The sequence below is a fragment of the Gossypium hirsutum genome, chromosome D08, assembly GCF_007990345.1.
Source record: "Gossypium hirsutum isolate 1008001.06 chromosome D08, Gossypium_hirsutum_v2.1, whole genome shotgun sequence".
NCBI classification, from domain to species: domain Eukaryota; kingdom Viridiplantae; phylum Streptophyta; class Magnoliopsida; order Malvales; family Malvaceae; genus Gossypium; species Gossypium hirsutum.
This window is the reverse complement of record NC_053444.1, coordinates 64,475,372-64,488,994: the sequence shown is the minus strand read 5'-3', so window position 1 is coordinate 64,488,994 and position 13,623 is coordinate 64,475,372. Positions and strand designations below refer to the sequence as shown.

Here is a 13,623-nt window from a genome sequence, read left to right as displayed (position 1 = left end):
TTGAAAAGAAAACTAAAAATGAAAAAGATTTTAATTTTTTTAAATATAAATATTTTCCAAAAGTTATATAAACCATAAATTTTACTCGAAATTATAATTTCAAATGCATTTAAAAACTAATTTGTATGTTATGCATTAATGGTGTATAATTTTATACCATGTTAATAAATTATATTAGTGGCAAAAAAAAATCAGATAATGATACATCTAATTTATTGACAATGTATAGAATTATATATCCATACACTAAATATTAATTCACAAAAAAATTAATACTATTAATTCTTAGCTCAATCCGCACCATTGTGGTTGCAACAATCAAGATGACGTGTTTTCAAGCACTCTTAAGCCCTTTGATTTAAGGGTTTGAGTGTTATGAATAGTTTAGAAATAGTGAAAAATAACAATAATAAGAACTTTTTAATGTTCTAATATTTTGAAGGTTTTAAATATGAACTAGGTCTTTGTATTTTTGTACATTTAGAATTTAGTCCAACTACTTTTATTTTAAGAAATGTAGTCCTTATGCTTTATAGATTTTAAAATGCAAGTCCAATTTTGACAGGGTTAAAGTTCTTCCATTAAAGTCAAGTTTATTACAATGTTATTTTTTTAGTTACATGACTACTAAATGAGTATTTCTTTCATTTCAAAATGTCACACCAATTAATTTTTAAAAAAATATTTTAATAGTGTTAACAATTGAATCAAAATTTTGAAATCTAAAAGTAGAAAAACTAAATTTTTGAAAATAAGAATAGAAGAATTAAATTATATATATATGAAGATAAAAACTCAATTCAATTCGAAAAAATAAAATAAAAATTCAAATTTCGAGTTAATTGAACCGAGTTATTTGAATTATTCGAGTCAACTTGAATAACTCGATTTGAGTTTCGAGTTCAAGTCGAGTTGAATTTCACAATTCGAATAATTCAAATAATTTAAGTAACAGACTGATGTAAATACTCTTTTGGTCACTGTCAACTTTGAAAATAAGCAAATTTGTCTCTCTCAACAAAAATTACAAAAATAAAAATAAAAATAATTTTCAAAAATTTAAAATAATTTTTAAAATTCAAAATATTTATAAAAATTTCAAAATTTATTTTTTTAAATTAAAAATTCTAAAAAATATATATAGAAAAATTTAAAATTTTAATTTTTTAAAAAATAATAATTTTGAGACCTGATCAATGATTCAAATTATCATATTCAAGTATTTTTTTTTGAAAAAATTTTCAAATGTATATGGTCTCAAATTTATCTACTCTAACATGAAATTAGTTATACTATAACAATATTTTTATTTGGCATGTTTAATTTTTTTAATTTAACTCAAATAATTTTACTCAATTCGATCTGATTCGACTCGACTCGAATTTTATTTCACTCGATTCGATTCGAAAAATATTTTAGATTAAGCTAGGATGATAAAATAAGACTTGTAAACTCAATTAACTTGAAATGTTTCACTCGGTTCAATCGTATACCCATATTTTAACCTATTTTGAAAACATTATTGGACTCATCCAAGTCTTCATATATATATATGGGTCGAATTGGGCTTTGAGTAAAGATTTGAAAACTCTCACTGAATTAGACTCGGCCCATTTAACCAAATGAAAGCTGAAAACGGCCGCAAGTTGTTACCGTTTTAACGATATTAATCGGAATCGAATTTCTCCCTTCAACCCCTTTCTGGACTCAACTTTGGGAACAATTAAATTTCGCTCGACTTTTTAGGGTTTTCAAATTTTTATTCCTTTCCCCCTCTATAAATCTGAATTAATCTAAGCCAATTAACTCTTCCCGTCTTCCGTTTGGGGATCAATACCGATGGCTGCCAACAATAATGTAAGAACAATTTTTTTTTCTTTTTCTTCTACTTCAACTTTTACATCTTTAGCTATGGTATTTATTTTTTTATTATATTTTGTACAGACTCTTGGTGTTGATAATACCTTCAGAAAGAAATTCGATCGAGAAGAATATTTGGAACGCGCTCGAGAGCGTGAGAAACAGGTTTATTATCAAAACCTCTCTTCTTCTTCTTCTTTTTTTTTTTTAAGCTTGATCGATCCTTTTGCTGATTTTCTTTTTGAAAATTTGATTTTGATTCAGGAAGAAGAAGGCAGAAATAAATCCAAAGGTGATTGATTTTAATTCTTTTAAAAAAACCTGATTAGCCTCTTACCTGTTAGCATTTATGTTTGAATTTAAGAAATGGAATCTGCACAGTGAAAATCAAATATTTATATGTCTATCTATGCAGCAAAAGGCCCTCCAGTGCAAAGGAAACCCCTGAAGCATAGGGATTATGAAGTCGATCTTGAGTCTCGTTTGGGTAAAACTCAGGTTAGTGTAATTGCTTGGACTGAACTTAGTTTGTATTCATAATTTACGTTTATATTGGACCATTTTATTTGATTTTCTACTTTCTGCAGGTTGTTACTCCAGTAGCACCTTTAAGTCAGCAGGTAATTATTATCATTTTCTTCCTCATTTGAACTTACGTTACTATCTAATTTCTGGGTGTTTGATGTTCATTGTTGATTGCAAATTGCATTTCTCTAACTGGTTCATGTTCATTGCTTCATTTAGCCCAGAGGGTAACTCAACTTTTCATCTGAAGCATTGCGGTTTTCTTTAATCAGAAATTTATCAGCTCTGTCAAGACTTTGTATAATGCATGTGTTCATTAAATTGGTTTTTTGACAGGCTGGATACTATTGCTCAGTTTGCGAGTGTGTAGTGAAAGATTCTGCTAACTACTTGGATCACATCAATGGGAAGAAACGTATGTGATGTTCTAGAGATTCTTGTTTTATCATCTCATGGATGTATTTTGACTTCTATAGACATGCACGTTAGTTTTCCACTAATCTGATTGCCCCTGGTGCTTTTTCAGATCAAAGAGCTTTAGGCATGTCCATGCGAGTAGAACGGGCATCCCTTAAACAGGTATTTAGTTGGAAATTTTTATGTGCTTTTTTTAAAACAATTAATTGGTCCAAGTTGTTGAGTTTAGAATCTTGTTATCCAACGAATGCTGTGCATTCTTAATATTAGTAATAAATTAGTAAAGTATAGAAAATGCAATCCATTAGATATGTGCATCCTTGGGAGTGATCATAGTAAGAGTTTCATAATATTAGTAGAAAGATGCTGGGTGGATTGGAGCTCCAAGCTTCCACCTAAAACTAGAGGAAAAGACTATATGTCCTTTTCCTAAAGGCGTATTATGTATTAGATTATGTGATACCCATGTTGCTGGTCAAGGAAAAAAATCATATTAAATTAACATGAACACCGAGGATTGCACCCAAAGGATTTTAAATCTTCTAACTTAACCACTCATCCATTTTGAGATTTCTTTTAAGCTTGTAAGCTATTTAATTTAAAAAATATATAAAATTATTAAAAGAAATAAATATCCTTATGATAAAATGATTGTTTTAAAGGTTTGGGTTTTTAGTCTTTTTCCAACTAAGTTGGTGTCTAGTTAACTCGTGACATCAACTCAATTAAGAGCTTTATAAGTAGTATAGATGCATGGAGATTGTCAAAAATAAAATCTGTGGCATGTAATGATATAATTTGTAGGGCCAAAAGAAACTATGTTAAGTTGCACTTTGTCAATTTCTGTGCTTGCTGCATGCAGGTTCAAGAGCGATTTGAGCAATTAAAAAAGCGAAAACCTCCTGGAAGCTTCACAGAGCAAGGTGACTTTTGTCTCAGTTCCTAACTAGTTGGAATTTGACTTTGATTATAGCTTAGTTTAAGATGATTGATGTCTCTACTCCATTCCACCTTCCTATTTTTATGTAGATCTTGATGAACGGATCATCAAACAGCAGGAAGAAGAGGAAGAGCGAAAGCGCCAACGACGAGAAAGAAAGAAAGAGAAAAAGGTCAGTAGTTAGGTTTGATAAATTCCTGGTTGTTGTTTTGCCATTAGGTTATTGCTTTTCATATTGAAATGCTTGTAAGCAAGCTTGCTTTTTCAGTTCTAAGCCGTTCCCTAGAGCCTATATCTAATTTCCTTATTATTGTTTACTTAATAGTAGGAATTTTTACTTCTCAAAATAATGATTGATTGTGATTTTGTCTGGCTTTCAGAAAGAGAAGGCCGCAGAAGAGGAACCTGAAATTGATCCTGATGTGGCAGCTATGATGGGGTTTGGTGGGTTCGGATCATCTAAAAAATGATCGCATTTGTTTATGTATGATTACATATTGTTTTATTTGACTCTAGTTATTCAGGCTTTTGGTGGTTGACTGACTTGTAAGGTTTCCCGGTTCAGAAAGGGTAGAAAAGTAAAAATTGCTCAACATGCTCCATTCGTCTTCCAGATTCCGAGTTCAGTCATGGAAAAATTACTAAACTTGAGCATCTATGGATGCATGGTTGATCTCCTTGCGCGTGACAATGGTTTATGACTTAATTATTTAAAAACCATGCGTGTTTATGTTATGCCATGCAGTATGCTACTTTTATGGGGTTCTATGCTCAGTGCTTGCCCTATAGAGCCATGGAATTCGGGTAAACTGTACACTGTTATTAATTTTTTATGTGGAAGAATGGAGATGAGTTGAAGTAGAGAAATAAAGAGTATGGACCAGGGAAGGGTGTCAATGGAACCAACTTGGTGATTTTTCTTTTTAGTACATGGTTTTTGGAGATAATTTCTTTCTTTTTCTCGACCAATAAATTGGGTGGTTTATGCCATGTCTAGAAACAAAGGTATTTTCTATTTTAATGTACTATAGAGACACTTGTTTTAATAGTTAGATTGTAAATTAGTTTTTGTTTGATAAAAATTTCATCTATTTTTAAGGTTATTTCATTTTGATGTGTAAGAATTATATTTTAATGATAGAAATTGATGAAATTTTAATAAAAAGATTAATATATTTTTTGATTTAATTTACAAAAATTAATTAATTTATTTTATGAGTAGAGAAAGATAAAATGTAATCTGAATTTTTATAATGCTTTTAAATTGGGTGGTTTATTATAAGTTCAGAAACAAAGATAATTATGTTTCTAAGCATTTTCGGCTTGCTTTTAATAAAATTTTACGAATTTATTTTATTTGAATAAGTCATCATATTTTTTTATACATACAAAATAAGTTCTTAAACTTTAATTGACACCTAAATTATTAAAAGACAAATGGCTTATTTAAAAAAAAAGATTTATTTGAATAAAACAACATAATTAGGAGATTTTTATTTGAATATTTCAACTTTTTGTTTCTTAAAATATAATTCTAGGCTTTTTTTACTTCAGAAAACCTAGTAAAAGTTTTAGCTTCTAAAGCCACTTCTAGCCTCATGGTGCTATATATGCCTCAATAGAAGAAACTGTTGAAGTTTTTGAGAAAAAAGAAAAAATTGATGTGGAAAGAAAACAAAGACAAGAGGAAAGTAGAAGTAGAAGTGTATTTTATTGAACTGAAAACTAGTGTTTATATAGAAAAAAAAGTTAAACGACCATTGACTAAAAATAAACTAGTAAAAGGAAAATTGCTAAAATTAACTAAATTATTTTGTTATAGTAGCTGAAGCAAATTTTATCTGAGAGACTCAAATTTGTTACTGGGCAAAGCTTTGGCAAACATATTAGCTAGTTGAAATTCAAATTTGCAATACTTTAAAGCAACTCAACCTTCCTTCTCTAATTCTATCTGCAAGTCCGCCAATGCGACTTCACTTTTCTCAATTTTAGATTGCGACTCCCTTGCTTGATGAGATGAGTTTCTCACATCTGACAATAATTTTTGTGTATTTTCTAACGAAACTGACTTTTGAGATTTTTCTTCTTCAAGTTTGTGAACCTGGTCTGACCAGCACCTCAGCTGGTCCTCCATTTTTGCAACTTTCATCTCATAGAAGTTGAGGGATGCACTGGATTGTTGAATCTTCTTTTCCATGTTATGTTTCTCCAAGAGGAGAGTGTCTTGCAGCTGTTTTGCCTTTGCGCATTCCAAAACATGCTTGATGTTATAGTCATCTCTCTCCGTAATTTGCAGCAGTAGCTGCTGGTTTTGCGTCTGCATTGCATGTCATCATATGCTTGTCTAATTGACTCTAATTCAGATAAGTAAGCTTCATTTTCCTCATTTTTGGATTTCAAAGTATCAGAAAGCCTAGCCTTATTCCTCTTGGAAGCCTCCGATGTCTGTCGCAAGTCGGTAATTTCAGCTTCTGCAGCAGCCAACCTTTGCTGGGATATCGCTTCAGCTTCATTAGCTTTCTTAACACACAACTTCAAATATTGCTCATCGAGGCGGGATTTCAAACTTTGAACACGGGCCCATTCCTTGTAGTCTGAATCTCTCGTTTCCAGAACATCTCTCGAATCAGTAAATTCACGTCTATGCATCTCCAATATCAATTTCAACTCTGCGTCATTTTTTTTCAAATCTTGCACCATGGCTTGCAACTTTTCAATAGCTTGAGTGGAAGTCTCGATTGCTTTCCTTGTTGACAAGCTCTACAATCTAGAATTTTAGATTCAAGACGAGGAGACCTTGAACCAATTACTTCCTTTATAAATTCACAACAGCTGCATGATTGAAATGTCCAAGCTTCTTGAGCCAAACTTCAACATGGACATTTGTTGTAGAGAATACGACTTACTCCTCCTCTAATGGATCAAGTGCAAAACTATAATCTTTCATTTTTATTTTGAATACATCGTTGTCATTTGCATATTTGATTAAACGCTGATTTGTTTCAAAGATAACTTTGAAATCCTTTTGAATTAACTGGCCATCACTCAACAAATTTTAATTGTAACTGTGCCTTTTCCCTTAACTAGAATATACTCTCCATTGCCAATCTTTACTTGGGAAACTACCGAATTATCCAATTTTCTGAAAAGATCATGAACAAAAGTCATATGATTGGTGCAACCACTGTCAATGAGCCATTTCACTTAAATGACAGATTGCAAGCAAGTGACCACAAAGAGTTGCTCCTCCTCTTCTTCATTAGCAACTTGAGCAACATTCTTTTGCTACAAATTCACTTGTGTGACAATCTTTTGCTGAGTATTGCTTTTGCAAATATTTTGATGATGTTCCATCTTTTGGCACTTTCCACATTGCTGGTCTAGCTTTCTCCAGCATTTGGAAGGTGGATGAGTCATTCTTCCATAGTGTTTACAAGGAGGGAAATCATATTTTGTTCCTGTACTGTAATGGAAGAATCAGAACTTGAATTTCCCTTACTATTTTCATGTTTCTTTCACTTTCCTCCTTGACTGTTTTGAGCTTCCACAGCTAATGCATCCTCAACAAATCCTTCATGAGCCTTCTCTGCTCTTGTGCATGTAAAGCATTCATCAATTTTGCTAAACTAACCTTTAAAAGATCTTTAGCATTTTCCAAAGAGAAAATGGTAGCTTCAAATCTTTCAGAAACAGGTATAAGAATTTTTTTGAGCTAATTTGGAATCAATAAATTCAAATCTAAGTAATCTTATTTTGTTTGTGATTCCAAGCAATCAAAGTACTCCTTCATCGTCTCAAAGTCCTTTATCTTCTGGAGTTTAAACTCTCTAATCAAGTTTCAAACTTCAAAGGTTGATTTCATTCTCATGATTTTGAGAAAGATTTCAAATGAGACTACAACAGATAACGTAACTCTTGCATTTGATTTTCTTGATTTTCTCTCTTTGTGATTCTTGATTTGCGTCATAGTCGGATTGATAGATAATGAATGAACTTCGTAGTCCTCCTCCACAGCATCCCAAAGATCATTTGCCTTTAGATGAGTCTCCACAGCTTCCCAAAGATCATTTGCCTCTAGATCAGCCTTCATCCTTACTGCCCAGACATGGTAACCTTTACCGGGTGGTGCACGTGCAGTGAAAGGAATTTTTGAATCCATAGAAGGAGAAGACAGACAAAATATTTTCCTTTAGTTTTTTTTGAGAATAAACTTACTGTGAAAAGAAAACGAGGAAGGCAAGAGGAAAGTAAAAGTAATTTTTTTTGAGAGCGTATTTTATTGAACTGAAAACTAGTGTTTATAGACTACTAAAATATTCATAATTTCTAAAAAATTTCTAAAAATTAGCAAAAGTTACTAAAATTAGCTAAATTATTTTGTTATACTAGCTGAAGCAAATCTTCAAGAGAAACCCTTATCAAAGACCGTTCGACAATATAGAAACAAAAAGCAAAGCGTGGATTAATAGCTTACCAGAGGACATTTTGTCCTTTGTGGAACTAAGAGAAGCTGTCAAAACCTTAAAAGATGGAAAAAAGTTTGGACTTGGATTCATTGTATATACTTAAATAACAAACCATATCTAAGATTTTTCAACCGAGATTTGTTGTCTATGAAAGAAGAGAACAAGCGAAGAGCTAGCTTCATTAATTTCGTTAATGAGATTTTAACTGGGAATAACGATAGGATATTGTCCCTTACAAGCTTTTCTCTTTGGTATTATTTTGGTTCTAGAGAAGAAACTGTACATGAAGAAATCCCATCTCTTGTTCAATGGATTGCTGCTGCTGCTGTTACATCCATTCTCAAGAATTTTGATTTTGGTATTGGAGTTGGTGGTATCAACATGCCTCCTATCCTTTTCCAATGCCAAAACCTGGTAACCCTTAAATTAATCTCTTTTTATTCCAACATGATTTGTGTTGATGTCCCTGAAACTGTCTGTCTTTCAAACCCCGTCTTCATAATGTATACTTCAAGGATGAAAACTCATTGAAAATTGAGAGAACATCGGTGATTCTTTTTTTGAGGAAACACTTGGCAAATGGGAGAGGAATAACCCTTTCCTTTTAACAAATTTTCAACATAGGGTAAATTCCAAAATAGGATCTCTTTTCTCTTAAATGTTATTTTCTATTTTTTTTCACATTGACCCTACTAATTTTATTAATCTTACAATTTAATCCATAGGCCTTAATTACTAAACACTCACACTAATCAATTACTAATTCTAATAGATAACTACATCCTAATTAAAAAACAGCTAATTTATTATCGCATTTATTCTTGAAAATCTCTCAATTTAACTTTCTTAAGTGATTCGATTTAAAAATTTTAGGTCAAACTCAAAATTTGGAGAGTTACAAATATACACCTAGAATTTAGTAGTAACATTAGTTCAATGATGGAGAAAATTCTTTAGAGGGTGTTACTTTTGGTTTAGTGTTGCCCTCTCAATATTAATGATATTAATTGGGTAAACTAGAGCTAGTGGCCCAAAATTTAATGCTTTTTTGTTTTGGTCATTCGATTTTTTTTTTGTTAATTTAATTACTTATGTTCACTCCACCGTGAAAATGCTTTGATCAATTGTCGAAAATATTGATGTACCATTCTTTTTATTGATATAATAATAATTTTAACCTTTAACATTTTATAAAATTTATCAATTTGATTCTAATTCTAAAAATTTTAACAAATTTATCCCTCACATGTTTTACATATTATCTCAATTAGAACCTAGTCCTAAAAATTCAAAAAATTATAATTATAGAAAATTTAAAATAAAAAATACATAAAAATTTCAAAAAGATATAAATATTCAAAAATAATATAAAACAAATATATTTATAAAAGTTTTTAAAATTTTTAAAAAATAAAATAAATGTGTTGAATATGAAAATGAAAGAGAATAGTCCAAGTCACGTTGAAGATTGTGGAGTGAGTTGATCCATAAAAATTAAATGAAAATATTACTTATAATTATTTAAAACTCTTATATAATTGATGTATTAATTTTAAAAAAATAAAATAACTCCACAAGAATTCGAGAAAAGGCCCACAAATTTTTGAAAAAAAATTATTTTGTATAAAAATAAATGAATCTCTCCCCAATCAAAAACGTAAAAATTCTTAATTTTTTGTATTTTCTTTTAACACCGAGTCACTTTTTTTCTCAAATTTCTTTTATTCTCTTTCTAGAATTTTTACAAGAAAGACATTTAATATTTCAACACTTTTATGTTTAACTCCCTACTTGGTAACAACTCTTCTTTTTCTTTTTATGCTTTATTGATTAATCTATAAATAATTAAGATTGCGACTCTTCTTATGATAGATTAGGATTTCTATGCAAATTTTATTTATTTTAGTTATTGAATAACTTTGGGATTATTGATTTTGCATGAGATTCCTAACATCATGATTGGCTAATAATTTTAGAGGTTGATTAATAAAAGTTTGTTGCTGCTAATGCGATTATTGTGAATCTTGTGTTTGAAAATTTAATATATTGCATTCTCATTACGCAAAAGCACTTAAGTGAAAGAAAATTATAATTGTGGTATGTTGGCTTAAAAAATCCTGAGCTATTTAAATTCTATCAATTTCAAAAATGTTTGTTTAAGAACAATTAATCACGACATTAATAATTTGTATAACTTTAATTGATAATAACACAAATTTAACTCTTGAAATTTACAAATTCTATCCATTTATATTTATATATATACAAAACTACAAATATAATTATATATTCATTTTGAATTTTTTTCATTTTTTTAAATTTTATAAATTTTCTCAAATAAGCTTTTTTTTTTAATCAAAATCAAATTTATGAACATATAAATATTGAGAGATTAATTTGTTATTATATCAATCAGAATTATACACCGTTGATAGAAAATATTAATTTCCATGATTATTTATTCTTATTTATTCACTTTTGAAATTAACGAGATTAAATTGCTTCACTTTTTTAAAGGGTCAAATTTGTTCAATATTGAAATTGAGAATAACCATTGTGGTTATTACCAAAAATATATAATTTGGAACTATAGAGGGACTATAAAAGCCACCCCTAGCCTCATGATACTATATATGCCTCAATAGAAGAAACACTTATCAATGGCCGTCTGACAGCATAGAAACAAAGAAGCAAGCAAAGAAAGAAGACAGGATCAGTGGCTTACCAGACAATATTTTGTCTCACATTCCGTCCTTTGTGTAAGAGAAGCCGTTAAAACCTTAGTTTTGTCGAAAAGATGGGAAATCCATTCATCGTATATGCTTAAATAGCTAATCATGTTTACCATTGATTCATTTGTTGCAGATAGCATTGTTTTGCACCAGATTGCTATAATTCTTGCAGTTGCTCAAGAAGAAGCTTGCTAATTTACCTTAGTTTCACAATTTGAACCATTTGAAAATAGGGCGTTGTAATAATATCATACCTTACATTTGAAACATAGGTAAGTAGAAGTATGATAATTTCATGACGTTGTGTGTGTGTGTATATATATTTTGCTTCCTCAGCATTTCTTCACCTCAGAAGCATCCATATGGTGCTCACCAGAATCGGTCCTTTGAGATGATAGAAATTCACTTACTAGTTCGGAAGAAAGAATGCATTGAAATGGTTGAATACTTTTAGAATAATGGAGAAGTGTTGAAAAAGATGGCTATAACTTCATATGGCAAAAAGAGATAACATAGAATGGAAGAAAAAATGAAAGGGGCACCCTCTAAATTAACCCAAATCATCAATTACTTATATGTCTCATTGTTTCGTAGAGGGTAGGTATGTTTACCAATTCAAACAAAAATGGAAGAAAAAGTGAAAAGGGATAACCCAACTAAATCCAGTATAAAAATAACATTAAGAAAGAAAGCATAGCATGTCTGATTTCTCTTTAGCTACCTACTTAATGTACTGAGAAACCCACTTGAAACCATCTCCATAACCCATTTTTCGGACAATGCTACACATGAATACCTCGAGGGGACGAACATTGGAGTCTCCCAAATTGACCTTACCCTTGCCCGTGGTGAAATTGGTCAGGCCAAGGTGATAACGCAACTCATCTTCCGAGGCAGCATATGGTATATCGATCTTGTTACCCAATATCAAGAATGGAACATTAGCCAAAGATTCATCAGAGAGGAGAGCGTCCAACTCCTTTTTTGACTCAGCAAACCTCTCCTTGTCGTAAGCATCTACCAGGTAAACAACTGCATCCACCTACAAACAAATTCAAACAAATTACGGTAACTATGCTCCCCTTCCAAACATGACATCCGTAAAAACAAACCACAAAAAACTTGAATGAATCTATTGTGAAAGAGTTCGAACAAAATGAAGAACCAGAGTGTGTATAGAGAATCCCATTTTGTTCCTTTTACAATATTCCTACACTGAAATCTTCATATTGTTACTGCACTAACATAGAATGCAATCGTATTGTGTGAAGAGGTACTATTAAAACAACTTCTTGTTAAAATTAAAGCTGTTATCAGCGAACTCCCCATCCTCATTCTTTGCCCCTCATGAATCAGATAATCACAAGAACCATTATCTGGGATTATAGAGGCACACTTGGAAAAGCCTACTACGACAAACACTATTGCAATCACACAGATCCTCAAGTGAAATAACAAAGAAGAAAAGCAACCAACCAGACCCGATTACCCATATTTTTAAAATCCCTATTTATGCAATCCAACAAACATTACCATATTTTACCATACATGAATAACAATTCGCTTATGCACTTTAGAATTTATTACCTAATGCTCAATTATACAATGAATAACATTTCCAAACGATGAAGTCTATGCTGCACATCATGAATGAACACCAAACACACACACACACACACACACATATCAAATTGCAACTAATCAGATAGATTTGTAGGTAAAAGAAATGTACCTTGGCGTAGTAATCTTTCCAAACTCTTCGAGCAATCTGATGGCCTCCCAAATCAAAAGCTTTAAACTTGATTTTCCCAATGCTCAATTCCTCTGATGTGGGATGCTGTGTTGGCTGATGCTGAACTAATCTCTGCCAAAACCCATTAAAACCCAACTTCGAATTAACTTATTAGAGAAAAAAAATAGAGCAAGCACCCCTTTTTCTATTTTCTTCGTTTGATAAAATAAAAATTTTCCAGCTAACGGCTAATCTCTACAAAAATCCCATCAATAGTACAAGAGTAGAACATGTTAAATAGCCTTAATTTTGATTAAACTTTTAATGGCATTCAAAACATTGTTAGATCGAAATATTAGAAGAACTCTATCAGAAAAAAAAAACCAACAAAATTGAACACAAATCTAATTCCCCAAACTCATAAAGGGTGGAATTAAGAAAATACCTCATCTTTGAGCATGTGAAGGAGCGTGGTTTTGCCAGCATTATCAAGCCCTAAAAACAAGATCTTGGCCTCTTTATGCCATAGACCGAGGGAAGCAAGAATCCCATAGAACCAATCGAACAAAAACATGATCTAGATTTATTTTTTCCTTCACTAAAACTAATTAACCCTAAAAGAAAAAAAGAAATGAATCTTCAGTCAAAGTAAAACAGAGGGAGGGAGTTGGTGAGTATATAAATAAGGGCGAGTTGGCGAGTTTTGACTGGGTGGGTGAGTTGTTCGGACCAATCAGGTGCTTCAAATCACAAGGGTAGTTGGGGATGGGGCGACGACAATGGATCTTCTTATTTTGGATCTGATCTTTTAGTCGGAGACAAAAGTTTTCTTGTTGGTCTCTCTTTCTATTGGGCTTCGTATTATACAGCCCTAATCCCTGCTTTTGTTTTATTTCAACCTTTTACCCTAATCATGTCTTTTCAAAGATTACATTTATGCATGGAGATTGA

The 13,623-nt window shown here is 31.3% G+C and overlaps 3 protein-coding genes and 1 non-coding gene across 4 annotated transcripts; 1 reads left to right on the top strand and 3 right to left on the bottom strand.

Moving 5' to 3' along the window:
• The first annotated feature begins 1,648 nt into the window (after positions 1 to 1,648).
• LOC107933814 (zinc finger matrin-type protein 2) lies at positions 1,649 to 4,668 on the top strand. The gene is made up of 10 exons (XM_016866101.2): positions 1,649 to 1,857; positions 1,945 to 2,025; positions 2,125 to 2,152; positions 2,276 to 2,358; positions 2,448 to 2,480; positions 2,722 to 2,800; positions 2,912 to 2,964; positions 3,665 to 3,725; positions 3,832 to 3,914; positions 4,123 to 4,668. Exons 1-10 carry the CDS (start codon positions 1,840 to 1,842, stop codon positions 4,210 to 4,212), a joined length of 609 nt encoding a protein of 202 aa, XP_016721590.1. The 5' UTR covers positions 1,649 to 1,839; the 3' UTR covers positions 4,213 to 4,668.
• A 1,001-nt stretch (positions 4,669 to 5,669) lies between these two features.
• Positions 5,670 to 7,901, bottom strand: LOC107933771 (E3 ubiquitin-protein ligase BRE1-like 1). Its single transcript, XM_016866055.1, has 4 exons — positions 7,641 to 7,901; positions 7,374 to 7,454; positions 6,161 to 6,502; positions 5,670 to 6,059 (listed from the first exon to the last, which is right to left on the bottom strand). The coding sequence occupies exons 1-4, from the start codon at positions 7,899 to 7,901 to the stop codon at positions 5,670 to 5,672; spliced, it is 1,074 nt and encodes a 357-aa protein (XP_016721544.1).
• Positions 7,902 to 11,486: 3,585 nt separating this feature from the next.
• LOC107933790 (GTP-binding protein SAR1A) lies at positions 11,487 to 13,507 on the bottom strand. Its single transcript, XM_016866071.2, has 3 exons — positions 13,118 to 13,507; positions 12,673 to 12,804; positions 11,487 to 11,982 (listed from the first exon to the last, which is right to left on the bottom strand). The coding sequence occupies exons 1-3, from the start codon at positions 13,244 to 13,246 to the stop codon at positions 11,662 to 11,664; spliced, it is 582 nt and encodes a 193-aa protein (XP_016721560.1). The 5' UTR covers positions 13,247 to 13,507; the 3' UTR covers positions 11,487 to 11,661.
• On the bottom strand, positions 12,200 to 12,323 carry LOC121220664 (small nucleolar RNA snoR83). Its single transcript, XR_005917883.1, has one exon. It is a non-coding gene; the product is annotated as a small nucleolar RNA snoR83 (small nucleolar RNA).
• Positions 13,508 to 13,623: the final 116 nt, after the last annotated feature.

Excerpts from the sequence above, each read along its gene's own strand:
- LOC107933790 (XM_016866071.2), bottom strand. The coding sequence starts at position 13,246 with ATGTTTTTGTTCGATTGGTTCTATGGGATTCTTGCTTCCCTCGGTCTA. Across the intron at positions 12,805-13,117 it reads TTCACATGCTCAAAGATGAG|AGATTAGTTCAGCATCAGCC; the intron begins GTATTTTCTTAA and ends GGGTTTTGGCAG. Across the intron at positions 11,983-12,672 it reads GGAAAGATTACTACGCCAAG|GTGGATGCAGTTGTTTACCT; the intron begins GTACATTTCTTT and ends ATTTGTTTGTAG.
- LOC107933814 (XM_016866101.2), top strand. Across the intron at positions 2,359-2,447 it reads CTCGTTTGGGTAAAACTCAG|GTTGTTACTCCAGTAGCACC; the intron begins GTTAGTGTAATT and ends TACTTTCTGCAG. Across the intron at positions 2,965-3,664 it reads AACGGGCATCCCTTAAACAG|GTTCAAGAGCGATTTGAGCA; the intron begins GTATTTAGTTGG and ends TGCTGCATGCAG.
- LOC107933771 (XM_016866055.1), bottom strand. The coding sequence starts at position 7,901 with ATGGATTCAAAAATTCCTTTCACTGCACGTGCACCACCCGGTAAAGGT. Across the intron at positions 7,455-7,640 it reads CAAGAGTTACGTTATCTGTT|CTCAAAAAAATTCTTATACC; the intron begins GTAGTCTCATTT and ends ATTCCAAATTAG. Across the intron at positions 6,060-6,160 it reads AGGCTTCCAAGAGGAATAAG|ACGCAAAACCAGCAGCTACT; the intron begins GCTAGGCTTTCT and ends CATGCAATGCAG.